This window comes from Lissotriton vulgaris, chromosome 4_1 (genome assembly GCF_964263255.1).
Source record: "Lissotriton vulgaris chromosome 4_1, aLisVul1.2, whole genome shotgun sequence".
NCBI classification, from domain to species: domain Eukaryota; kingdom Metazoa; phylum Chordata; class Amphibia; order Caudata; family Salamandridae; genus Lissotriton; species Lissotriton vulgaris.
Window position 1 is genome coordinate 2,058,765,417 of NC_141691.1, and position 14,086 is coordinate 2,058,779,502.

At 46.8% G+C, this 14,086-nt stretch overlaps 1 protein-coding gene across 2 annotated transcripts in view; it reads right to left on the reverse strand.

Annotated features, from left to right (window-relative positions):
* Positions 1-14,086, reverse strand: part of LOC147724962 (E3 ubiquitin-protein ligase TRIM39-like) — a 299,690-nt gene that overhangs the window by 94,130 nt on the left and 191,474 nt on the right. For both annotated transcript variants that reach the window (XM_086966453.1, XM_086966454.1), the window contains one exon: positions 6,495-6,626. In XM_086966453.1, coding sequence (XP_086822579.1) covers positions 6,495-6,626 — 132 coding nt within the window. The remainder of the gene's footprint in view (positions 1-6,494; positions 6,627-14,086) is intronic.

Here is a 14,086-nt window from a genome sequence, read left to right on the forward strand (position 1 = left end):
TGGGTTCTAATCTCAGTCTTCTTGGGAGGTTGTTCCAGTGTTTGGCCGTGTGGACCGAGAAGCCGCGACCACCTGCCCTGGCTTTTTTAACTCTGGGGACTGTTATGAGGTTTTCTCCGCTGGACCGGAGGGCCCTTTCTGCTTTATAGGGGATGATGAATTCCTTGAGGAGGGGAGGGCCGTTGTTGTTAAGGGTTTTGTGGGCCAGACAGAGAGCCTTGAAGGCCACTCTTTCTCTGACTGGGAGCCAGTGGAGAGACTTGAGGGCTGGTTTAGCAGATGATCTTGCTGGTGTACCGGTCAGCAGGCGCGCGGCGGCGTTTTGAACTTTCTGCAAGGTGTTGGGCGTGGCTTCAGGAGCTCCCAGATATATTGCGTTGCAGTAGTCCAGTCTCGCCAGAATGAGGCCCTGAAATAGAAGTTTCTTGGCGTTCGCTGGGAGCAAGGGGAAGACCTTTCTGCAGGCTCTGAGGAGTCTGAAGCATATTCCTGCAGTCTTTTTTGCCTGTGTTCTAAAGCTTAGGTCGTTTTCCATCCAAACGCCTAGGCTTTTGACCTCTTCCTTAGGGGTGGGGGGGTCACCCAAGCAGTCGGGCCAGAGGTGAGGCGGCAGGGAGGGCCCTTTGTGGCCGAGCATCAGTATCTCGGTCTTTGAGCCGTTTAGCTTTATTGAGGAGAGGTTCATCCAGCGGTGGACTTCGGTGAGACAACTGTGGAGGTCAGAGGGGGAGTGACGGGGGTGTGAGAGGGTTACCACCAGCTGGGTATCGTCTGCGTAGTTGATGATTGATACGCCGAACGGACTGACCAGTTTCTCCAGTGGGGCCATGTATACGTTAAATAACGTAGGGCTCAAGGATGAGCCCTGCGGTACTCCACAACGGAGGGGGATAACGGGTGAGTGGCTGTCGTTCTCCCAAACTTGGAAGGAACGGCCTGTTAGGAATGATTTTAGCCACTTCAGGGCCGTACCCCTTACTCCGATTTCTCCCAGTCGTTGGATTAGGGTAAGATGGTCCACAGTGTCGAAGGCCGCACTGAGGTCCAGGAGGATCACTGCCACTGATCCTCCCGTGTCCAGAATGCTTCTGGCCTTCTCCACTGCTGCCAGGAGGGTGATGTCAGTGCCCTGTCCTGGCCGAAACCCTGTCTGGGAGACCCCTAGTAGGTTGTTGCTCTCCAGGAATAGTGACAGTTGTTTGTTCACTAACTTCTCCGTGATCTTACTATTTCCTGGGAGAAGGGAGATAGGTCTATAATAGGAGAGGTCCTGTGGGTCTAAAGAAGGTTTTTTTAGTAGGCCTTTGACCGCTGCCGCTTTCCAGCTGGGGGGTACTATGCCCTGCGAGAGGGAGGAGTTGATCAATGCCGTGAGGGGGAGTGTGATGGTGCTAGTCACTTTTTTCAGGAAGCGGAGGGGTGCGGGGTCGAGGGGGGACCCACTTTTGACTGAGGCCAGTGTTGCCTCAACCTCTACCGTGGTGACTGGACCAAAGGTGTCCAGGGAGTGTGAGGGGCTATCAAGCGGATGGGTGGGATGGGTGGTAGAATTAGTACGATCCCAATCCGTATGCCCCGGTTAGGGGGGGGAATGGCTAAGAGAATTTTTTTTATTTTCTCGTCAAAGAAGGTAGCGAGATTAGTACATTCTAAAACCTAGAACTTTTTTGCGCTCTTAAATCGAGTGCGTTTACAATTCAGTCCCGTTTTACGGTTTCTTTAGTCCTTTTCGTTCTGCTATAGTAACATGTGCATAGAGTAGCCACTAATTTTGATTGTTCTATGCGACTACAACGTCTGGCAAAACCAAATCAAAACAATAGCGACGTTTTAAAATTAGCCGTTTATCGTAATGACTGCGCCTGGGCAATAGGAATGCAATATTGCAAAAGTGATCGTGAATGGCTTTTTGGCGCATGAGCACTGCATTGTCTTGCACAAACCTTAAATTAATAACGGTGTATACTATCTTCTTTCATTGAAAACATGTTATTTTCGAGCTTCATACAAAACTGGAGCCCAAATGGGCCGTATCTCCCTCACTCAGTTTAGACTCAGATGGTCTGTTTTTGGCATTGATGTCTCTTGTTCTAAATGTATTTTCTATTGAGAGCTGAAGAACTCTTAAACCTGTGTGCTTTCTTGCCTCCCTGTGTTGTTCCCCGTTCTTTCTCTCGCCATGCCATATGAGTACCTGCTTATTCAAATGCCTCCTCATAGCAGTAACATCGAATATGTGAATAAAAAATGAACAAAGAATGTATGGACTGCATGTAAATAACTAACACATGTACTACGAAAACGCCCAAGCCCAAACTTCGAACCATTAGAAATACTTAAAATCAGCACATATATCAAACAAAAAAATGGAACATAGTGAACACTTTTTCCTTTAATAGAAGAGTGTAATTCTCTATTAGCTCAGACAAATAGTGATACCTGATGGCTATCACCACCATTACTGAGAGCAAAACTAGTGAGACTAATGGCATGTTACTAAATCAATATGGAAAGGAATGTTATAAAAAGCTATGCTTTTTTTTTAGCAAGTAATGAATCGCTTAAAAGCAATGTCGTAATATTGTCATTTATGATGTTTTGAAAAATATTTTTGAAACATTACAAAATTCCCTTTTCACAGAATATTGAACTGTAATATGATATATATTTTTTTACATATTGAAATATTTAAGGAATTCTATTGTGACATATATTTATTTTGATGCATACTAGAGAATCTAACAGAATGACACTAAGTAATTGAACTTAGGTATTATTTCATTCTCTTGAAGAATATTTTTGTACACTTATTATCCTTCTGGTGCTGGGTGTTTCGTCTTTATCATTCCTCTATTCTTCCATCTTTCCATTCCTTTGGGAATTTTTCTTGAAATCTAGAAAATTAATCATACACACCATTCCCTTTTAATAATGTGTGACTTGCTTAAAACTTTTGTTTTTTTACACCCAACTTCCTAAGTTAAAAATCTGCACTTTGCTCTTGAGCTCTATAGTATAATCTACACCACTATTAAAAGAGAACACTCCCAACTCAGTTGACTTTATTTCTCATTTCACCTGTTCCTGCACTTTTTCGGGTGTTTTTTCCACCCTTCACTTCTCCTGGTTTGGGGTCATTATTTCTGTCACTACTCTTATTTATCTTTACAGCCTTGAGAAAGCCCTGGCGCAATACGCCACAGAGGGCGAAACACGTGTCGGCTGTCAATGTTCAAACTTGCATCAATAAAATTCTATCTTTCTTAAAAATTGGATTGAGCCCTTTTTGAGTGAAAATTTGCACCAATGACCACTGGATTCAACCTTAAATAGTACTTTATTTTGGAAAACATACTCTCTCTATCTAAAACCTTTTAACTTTCAAAACTCTAAAAGGTCCAGAGTTTTTGAGTATGTTGCCACCATTTACATAAAACTTTTTGTGAAAACAGATATAGTCCTGGAATCCCTGGATCTTTCATGCTCAGCTGTTACATACAACACCAGCCATCAGTGCACACTTTCACCAGGCACACACACCACCAGCCGTCAGTGCACACTTCCACCAGGCACACACACCACCAGCCGGTAGTGCACACTACCACCAGGCACACACACCACAAGCCATCAGTGCACAATTTCTACAGGCACACACACCACCAGCCATCAGTGCACACATCAATTGTTAACGCATCCACAATTAACTATTGTAGCAATCGCCGTATGGCGCACTTTACTTTTAAACATATTAATCTAAAGCGCAGCATGCCACCATTGCTACAAAAATAAATAGAAATCTTTTTGGCCTACAATTTATAGACTTTTGTTGCAATTGGTTTTGCGATATTTAGCAATGCCAATAGCTCATACTTAATTATTGCGAGACGTATTACTTTGCAAATGCTTGTTGTATTTAAATGTCCCCCATCATCGTATGTCAAATCCTCTCCACCTCACCCACCGCTCTTACGTATACAGGGCGTGCCTGCAATTCAAAGGAAAGATGGATGCTGAAAAGCAGCGAATCAGCGTTCTCTGTCTGTTCGGGAAGCGGACAAGCTAATTGACTGTTAAACTCTACTGACATAAGTGTTAGACTGAGGCGTGTATGCAGATGTGGTAGATAAAAAACTGTTGCATGTTCAGTATTGGTAAAACAATCCAAACAGCAAAATACCTTAAGAATAGCATTGCAAATATTGAAGCCAAAATAACTTCAGGGACACCCTCTAACCCTACATAAGCATGCATGTCCATGTCTAGCTCTCCCAGGCCTTATGGTAATTCTGTACAGCTATTCAGGTTCCTCCGTCTGCTGTGCGACAACTGCCAAAACTTCCTATCATGTTTATTCCTTCCTAAATGTGCTTAAAAAGGAACCAGTCAGCATGGCAGACGTAAATACGATTATTAGTAGAAACCTCACAAGTGACGGGAGATTAGACGCGCCAAAAGCAATTCACCAGCCTGACTTCGTAAGCCTCTATCACAGTTCTGCGCACCTCCCATCAACACAGCTCATTACTGGGCTGTGCATTTCCCGCCCGGCCACCACCACTGACCTGTGCACTATCCACTCACACAGACCACCATGGATCTGAGCACTGGCCACCCACACAACCCTCCTCGGAGCTGGGCACTGCCCACACACACAAACAGCCCTCCACTGAGCTGTGTACTACACACCCACATAGCCCCTGACTAAGTTGCATTTTCACAACTACACAACCCCCACTGATATGTGCACTGCCCTCCAACATCCCCTAGTGAGCTGTACACTGCTCTCCCATAAAGCGCTACACACATTACCCACAGTGAGCTGTGCACTGCCCGCCCAACCAGAACTCAACTGAGGTGTGCACTGGCGACTCACACAGACCTCCACTAAGTTGTGCACTGACCACCTCCATCCCCTACTGAGCTGTACTGTGCCCACCCGCACAGACCCTCATTTGGTTGTGCACTGCCCATCCACACAGCCCTCCACTGAGCTGTGTACTGCCCACGCATGCAGCCTATGACTGAGCTGCATATGTTCCACCCATACTGCCCCAAATGAACTATGTTCTGCCCAATTACATTCTCAATGAGCAGAACACACCCCATCCACAAATACCCTCACTAGGCTGTGTATTGCCCCTCCACACAGACCCCAACCAGCATCTAGTGCATTGAGTTGTGCAGGACCCACACACAGCTCCCCACTGTGCTCTCTACTTTCCACTGACTTGATTGAGGAGGTATCCAGGCTCCCATTTTACCTGGACCTGTCCTCCGACCAGTCTAGACCCTTTCAGACCCAGCTGCATGCTGTGTATGTGATAAACATGCCTCCTATTTCCACTGCCAATCACCCCGCTTGTTGTTACAACTCGGTTGTTACAACAACTGCGTTGTAACAACAAATACCATTACCCTGCAAGTTGTAACAACAACTTGAGGAGAGGGTGCTGGATGTTGGAATAGTATAATTTACTTTTCAAACTCCAGGCTGTACGGACAGTAGGGAAGGTGTTGGATTCACCCTCTCTATTGTGCTAGTTTGCATTTTTCGCCCTCTCTCTTGTGCCTTTAGCCTTTAGCATTTCGCACTCTCGTTTCTTTGCCAATTGCTTTTGCTTTTCTGGCATACCTCTGTTGCCTGCCTTCCAAAGGCAAGCCCAGTTTGCAGCCTTACAAGCCTGGACCGCATGCAGCACCAGGAACCCTGGCTCTATGCCCCCACTCCCCAGAGCTACACCGCTCCAGGAGAAAAATATCCAAGACCAAAGGGACTGACGTCCTAAATGGTTCCAATACTGACACAGCCACATCCCTCGACCAGAGTGTCAGGAACTTTAACACATGGATCAAAAATTGCGCAGATCTCCCCCATCAAAGACAGCAAACATAGAAGATCCACAAAACAGGTCCGCTGGTACACTGAAGAACTCAGAGCAGCAAAACACATCTGCAAACCACAGGAAAGAATATGCAGCACTAGCGAGGACACCACAGACAGAACCTCCTTCAAGACCGCCCTGAACCTCAACCACCAGCTATTGAGGGAGAAAAAGAGAACAACCCTAGCTGCTCACATCGACTCCAGCTCCAACTCCAACCTTGCCGATGTCTTCTACAACAAGATCTCCACCAACTATAAAAACTTCAAACCCCAGCCCAAGCCTATAGACTTCCTCAACCTAGGCACCCACGCCGTAACCAGCACAGAATACTATTTGACCACATGGAACCTGCTCAACTCCTAGGAAACCGCCATCATAATGAACTCCATCCACTCATGGGCCCTTGAGGACACCTGCCCACACCACATCTTCAACCGGAGAAGTGGCAAAATCAGCAATAAACTCACCTCACTGCTCAGCACCTGGATAAGCAAGGCCATATTCCCAGAAGACTGGAAACACGCCAAGGTAAAATCTGCATTTCTTTTTTAGATCTGCTATCAGGGCATTGAGAGTTGTGATTTGATTGGGCAGTTTGGAGATACTTACATTTTGTAGCATGGTAATTTTCTTCCCCACCTTCTTTAGTCTTTGGTACCGTGTCTGCTCTTTATCTCTCTGGAGCTGGTGCAACTCTTCAATCTCAGACTCAATTTTCTGCTTCTCAGCTATCATCTTGTTCTGTCAGATTGAAAGAAATGATGGTTAGATTATGGGAAGATTTCAATGAGCCCCGCTGTATGTAGTGTGCAGGCTGGGGAGGGAGGGGGGGCACAAGGAGAGTGGACAGAAACCAACAAAACTAGGTCCTGTGCCATATTTAGGGGCACAGGCCATGCTAAACTGAAGCTAAGAATAATTAACGTGTTTTTTGCCGCTGCACGCTCTTGCTACTTTACCTTCTACTGTCTTAGTTCTCTGCTCCCACCAGTCCATCCATTGGTAGTAAAGATGGATGCTGGACAGCAGATAATTAGCACCCTCTGGGGCATGATTACAAGCCCCTATCGCTACCACAAAGTCACTCTTCAGACGTTGTGGTGGCGATAGGGGTATCGCCTCATTTACAAGGCAGCATTAAGCCACTTAACCTTGAAAAGAAGGCACCCTTTCACACAATACTTAGTGTGAAAGGGGAGCGCAATGGGTGTTGTGGTGTCCTTTCCACCGCGACACCCACTGATTTTGACGCTGCAACCATATTTACAAGGGTGGAGCAAATATGGGGCAGGCCCAAAGTTAAGACCAGGGAAAACGTTGTCTTACCCTGGCGCAACGAGTAGAAATGTTTCATTTCTCCTCATTTTTGCTGTTTCCATGAGTGCTGCATTGTGCAGCACAGATGGAAACAGCACAATTCCATTGATTGTTTATGTGCAGGGAGGGAACACTTCCTGCCCATAAAGAATAATAAAAAAAATAACATTTTGCAACTTCTATGTGTGCTGCATTAATCAGCACACATAGAAGTTGCAAAATGTCATTTAAAGATTGTTTATTTGAGCAGGAAGGGAGACCTTCATGCATGTAAACAATCTTCCCCTGCAACGCAGACACCACTAAGCAGCTAAATTTAGCGCCAGCACAGGGAAAACGCAGGGCTGCACCACAATTTTGTAAATATGGTGCAGCCATGTGTTTCAGAAGTGGCGGAGTGAGGCGTTAAGCCAAGGAGGCTAACCCCGCGATCCACCACTTCTATTGTAAATATGCCTCTCTGTCTGTTCTGGGAGCGGGACGAGACAAGTGACTGTGAGACTTTACTTACATGAGCGTTAGACTTAGGAGTGTATACAGATGTGGTAGATAAGAAACTGTTGCATGTTCAGTATTGGTAAAACAATCCAAACAGCCAACTACCTTAAGAATAGCGATACAAATATTGAAGCCAAAATAAGTTCATGGGCACCCTCTAACCCTACATAAGCATGCAGGTCCCTGTCTAGCTCTCCCAGGCCTTATGGTCATCCTGTACAGCTATTCAGGTCCTCCATCTGCTGTGTGACAACTGTCAAACATCCTATCATGTTTATTCCTTCCTAAATGTGCTTGAAAAGGAACCAGTCAGCATGGGAGATGGAAATACGATTACTAGTACAAACCTCACAAGTGACTGGAGATTAGGCGCGCCAAAGGCAATCACCAGCCGGACTTCATAAGCCTCCATCATAGTTCTGCGCACCTAACACCAACACAGCTCCATACTGAGCTGTGCACTGTCTATCCACCCAGTCCCCACTGCCCTCCAAAGAGCTGTGCACTGTCCCCCACACAGCCTGCCCAACCAGCTGTGCACTGAGATGTGCACAACCCACCTTCACAGCCCCCTCTAAACTGTGCACTGCTTCCCCACCTAACCCTGAGCTGTGCACTGCCCAATCACATCTACCCCAAGAGCTGTGTACTGCATACAGCCCATCACTGGGCTGTGCGCTACTTACCCACCACCCACCACTGACCTGTGCAGTATCCACTCACACAGACCACCATGGATCTTTGCACTGGCCACCCACACAGCCCTCCTGAGCTGGGCACTGCCCACACACACTCACATCCCTCCACTGAACTACATACTACCCACCTATATAGCCCTCCACTGAGCTGTGTACTAGACACACACATCCCCCACTGAGCTGTACAGTGCACCCTAACAAAGCTCTGCACATATCCCCCACAGTGAGCTGTGCACTCTCCGCCCAACTAGAGCCCGATTGAGCTGTGCACTGCCCACTCACACAGCCCTCCACTGAGCTGTGTACTACCCACCCACATAGCCATCCACTGAGCTTGGCACTGCCTATCCATGCGTCCCTCAACTGAACTGAGCACTGCCCAATTACATTCCCAGTGACAGTATACTGCCCACCCTTACATACCCTCACTAGGCTGTGTTTTGCCCAACCATGCAGACTCCAAACAGCACCTACTGCATTGAGATGTGTATGGCCCACACACGGCTCCCCACTGAGCTCTTTACTTTCCACCCACCTGATCCAGCTGCCTTCTTGTTATCTTACTGCGCTGTTATCTCACTCCGATCTCTCTCTTCTTCTGTCTTTGCTCTAGTGCATGTATCTCGCTCTCTTTCTGTGTCTTTTGCCTCTTTCACTTCTCACCCTCTCTAATATGCTATTTTGCATTTCTCACACTCTCTTTTGTTCCTTTTTACATTTTTCACTCTAGCTTTCTGCCTTTAGCATTTCTCACTCTTTCTTTGTGCCTTTAGCATTTCTCACTCTGGTTCTGTGCCTTCAGCATTTCTCTTTCTCGTTTTATAGATATATTCTCTAACTAGTTTTTACATTCAAGACAATATTAACAATGGCTACATTTTATATGACAGTTTCCTAAATCACAACACTCGACCCATCAGTGAGTATTGCATCCATTGTAAAGCATTATACATGTAAGAAGACATGCAGTTCTCTGTCTGTATTGAGGCCTCTGTCAACAGTTCTTAATTTTATCAACTTTCTTGACTCAAGTTTCCTGAGAGCTAATGTCCTCTTGCCATCCTTACTCACCCGGGGACTATCCTCAGCAATTGCAATGCCATGACATTTGAGACAAATGAGTTCAGAAGCAGCATGTGTAGAATTGTGATGCACAGCCAACGGATAGTTTGGATTTCCGTTGCGTAAGGCTCTTATGTGCTCTTGAATCCACTCTTTTAATGGGCTGATCGTACTACCTACGTAGATCAGACCGCAATGATAAATAATACAATATACCACAAATTTGGTATTGCAATTAATGAAATGTCGTATATAGTGGACCTGTGCAGTATTTTAGCAGAAACTGAGTCTTTTGTCTGCCGCATATTGGCATACATTGCAAAGAGTACATCTAAAAAAAACTTGGGATTTTTAGGAAGCCAACACCCACCCTGGCGCAAAGTTGTACCTCTATTGTAGGTGATTCTAGTTTTTTTGTGATGTATTTTGATACGCTCTGATCTAGAGTCAAAAGATGCCAATGTTTTTGCAGTATCCTGAAAAGATTCTTGCTATGTGCGTTGAATTCTGTTATGAGAGCCAAATTATGCGATTGTTGCTTCTTCCTTGCCTTTGTTTTTAGAAGTGATTGGCGTGATTGCTAATGAATTTTGAACTCAGCCTGGTCCAGGACTTTTTTTATCATATCCCCTAGTTGTAAATCAGGCTTTCATTCCTTCCATTTCTTTCCTGAACACTGTATCATTACTGTAATTTCATCTGAAGCGTGTCATTTTTCCAAGGTGGATGGCATCTACTATATGCAGACAGCGTGGGCCTGTATAGGTCCTGTGTAGGCCTGCAAAGACTGATCTATACACTCCACTTGCATGCTACACAAAATGATTTCGTCATCAATTGAAACAAGACCAAGGTGATGCTGGTTACAGTACCTGGCATCTTGGAGCGCATGGCCTAGAAACACTAGAGGAATACAATTACCTAGAGGTGTTGCTAGTTGACAAGTGTTAGAACTGGCACCTTGGCGTGAGTCTCCCTTCCACTTTTTGCTGATGTGCCTCAGATGTTTTGCTGGTATTCAACGCTCAGGGCACTGCGCCACGGCCAATCCGTGCCGCAGTGCAAGTGCTCCCAATGTAAAGTGTATACGTGTAATTGATTTCAATGATTGGCTTTTTGGAGTTACTGTTAGTCCCCAGTAAAGTGCACCAGGAGTGCCAGGACGTGTAAATACCGATACTGCTCGTGGCCCTGCTGCGCGGGTTGCGCCACCCACAGAAGCCGCCTTGTAAAGCGTGTCTAATGTCTGCCACTGCAGAACCTGCGTGCAGTCTTGTACTGTCATGCCGGCTGGGTAAGTGCATACACTTACCAGCCTCTGACCCTTCCCTTTACTTCATATCAGTCACCCCTTTGGTAGGCCCACGGGCAGGGTGCATTGTAAGCACAAGGTAGGACAAGCCCCGATGTGCATGGCATGTCCTAATAGTGAATTGCAGCCATTCTCGTTCTTCACTATTGCAAGGCTACCTGTTCTTGTAGGCCAGAATGGGCTGCTGGATTATTACACCCTATAATCCCAGTAGACTCAGGGAACAAGGTAAGAAGTCAAATTTAGTATGCCTGAACTCAGAATAATAAAATACTTCTTTTAGTAAAATTTATTTTAATATCCTGTGTTTGCAAATGCTACTTTTAGAAAGTTAGCATTTGCTTGCCTAACCATCTCGGCCCGCCTCTGCTAGTATGTGTATGTGCTGTCTGGTTTGTGTGAGTGACAGGGCTGGGAGAAGACAGGTGGTGAATAGGAAGATTACACCAGGATGGGTGTGGGGAGTGCCCCTTGACTCTGAATGTTCCTGTGCTCTGCCACCTTAATGCTGGCTCCGCCCCCCTGGGGACCGGCTGACGCCTCTGCCCTACACCTTGTAAGAAGAGAGGGGAAGATCGTCAACAGAGTACTCCTGGGCTGTACTTGTCTTCACAATGCTGGCTCAACCTCCTGCGGAGCGTCAGCGGGGCATGCCCTGCTCACTGAAAGGAAAACCCAGACTTCGCAAAATAAAGTACTCAAGAGCTGAGATGGATTATGCAAAGGCCCCCCTGGCCGGGAAAGACAAAAGAAACAGTGTATAAAAAGAGGAGCTCAGCTCCTACCAAATCAGAACCAGTTTTGACCATGACGAACCTCTGCCTGACTAGAAGGACCAAGAGAAGCTGAGGAAAGGAAAGCAGTGGTGCCTTGCTGAGAACGGAGAGGAAAAGACCAGAGAGGACTTTGAAGACTTGTGCCTGAAACGATCTCCAAGGGCTTGATCTCGAGCTTGCCCCCTGACCTGAACCCCAGGACCATTGGGTTCAATTCTGCCTGTGCCCGTCTGCTGTTGGGCCCTTAAGTTCTTATTCCCTCGCCGGAGTTGTGACTCAGTGCTTTCGCCCTCCCAAGGTCGTGACAGCCTTGGATCCTGGCCGCCCCACCGCAGAGAGCCCCGCTCAAGCCTGAATCGCTCTCCTCTTCAGTGCTGGGCCGCCTGCTCTCCTGACACCTCGCCTGCTACAGAGCTCATTGTGCGCCTCTCAACTTCTCCTGCCGGAATCTGCATGGAGCGCATCTGATAGCCTCGGACGGTCCGGACTGTCTCGCTTTGCCCTTCTGCATACCAATGCCCGTGCCGCACCTCAAGAAGGCCTTCCGTACAGTGGTACCGGAGGCCCGGTGCTGCACCTGTCTGCCCGAGAACAGGTACGACCTGGTGTACTAAGAAGAAGTACGTCCCGCAGGCCTGAACGGCTCCAGACCCCGGATCGCCGCAACCCTCCACCGTCCCGTTCACCCGCCTCGGACCTCAAGGGGACTTCGAGCCGGATGAATCCTCGGAGAACCGCCGGCCTCGTGCCGAGTCTACCCTCACCTGAGGCTGTGCCTGAAACACCTCGGACACCCGCAACAAGGTACACTTGAACTCGATCCCGAGTTCACATCAGATCCAGGGTCCGCAACGTTTTTTTCCCTGTCGTCCATCATTCATCAATGGGTTGCTTCACCAGCGCAGAGCGCGCATCGACCCACAGCGTACTTTGCTGACAAAGAACACTTAAGAACGTTTTGCCTATTTAAATCTGGTGGCCCCAATTGCTAAATGTGTATGGTCTTGTGATAAATCTACAACTGAGTATTTTTATATAAAGTCTACGTATTTTTGCTACAACCTTACGACTGGTGTCTGTTTGTGGTGGGTCATTATATTTACTGTGTGTGATCATAAATGCTTAACTGACTATCGTCCTGAAGATTAGCCTTGTCTGCTCGCGCCACACTACCTAGAGGGTGAGCAAGGGTTAAATCTAAAGGAGTAGTTCTCTTACCCTGACTAGAGGAGAGGGTCCCTGTTTGTCACAAGTGCATACCTGTGCCAACCAGAGACCCCCCGAGTCTAACAATTTGCCCGAACAAAAGCTCTGATGCACCACAAACAAGCAATGCCTTGACCGCCACTTTCAGCATCCTGCGCAAGAATCAGAAAAGCCCAACACTCCATGCTCTCCTAAAAAGTCTTGGCTGCAACACAACTCTAACCTACGGCAGTCTGGCCTCATTCGGTCATGACTTGGCCCAATTGGACAAACTCCAAACAAAATCTTCAGACTCCGTGTTAAACCTAGAGCCGAGTTCCTCTCCAAGTCCAATTTGGCTGTAATTCGGACTAATGAGGTAATCAATAAGGAAACAGGGGGATACTGTCAAATGCTGCTTTCAATTAAAAAAAGCAGAGCCCAACACACTAAATAACAGTCTGTGGTCTCCAATTGACAACATGAGTCACAGTAAGCACAGCAACAGCATTAGAGAACACCCGGACCAATCCTCAGTCAATCTGCACCTCGGGAACCTCTGGGCCTTACCACTGTCGCACACAGCCTTACAGAACACCCAGACCAATCCTCAGTCAATCTGCACCTCGGGAACCTCTGGGCCTTACCACTGTCGCACAAGGCTTTTAACAAACCAGTTAATTCGACAATGGCCAAAATGTCTCTTCTTCAAGATAAAGAAGAGTTTGTGAGAAGAGGTCATTCTTGGATGGTCATTAATGGTTACTCGAAGCTAGAGCAGGCGTCTTACTTAATCTGCACATACCCGCTTCACCGGCAGCTAAAACTGCTGCGGTGTGGCCTGGGCTGCCCACCCACACTAGAGGAAAGTCCAGCATGGCTGTCAGTCGGAGATAGAAACTGCTGCCTATGCAGCTCAAGCAAGGAGAACCTCCTGCACCTAACCTGCATCTGTGCTAAAATGGCAGAGGAGGGGAGGTGCCTCCTCAAACCTTCATTATAAAGCAAAGGGGCTGCGCATGCAGGTAGGACATTCTATCCTGTTTAGAGCCCAATGACCAGATTCTGGCTTGTCACTTTGTGACATTTCTAAACAAATGTGATCAAAAACTACTCCCATAAGTAATTGAGTGCATCAAGGCATAGTCAGACTTCAGTTTTTAACATACTCAAAAACCTTGGCCAGGCTGCTAACCGGAGAGAAAACACCAACATTTTAAAAATGGGCTATCTTGGCACCCTGGTGTTCTCTAAAAGCTTCCAGACGGGACATGAGCACTTGAAAGATGTTCATTTGCACATTAGGGGCCAGATGTAGGTAATTCCGATTTGCCGACTATTAAATACCGACTC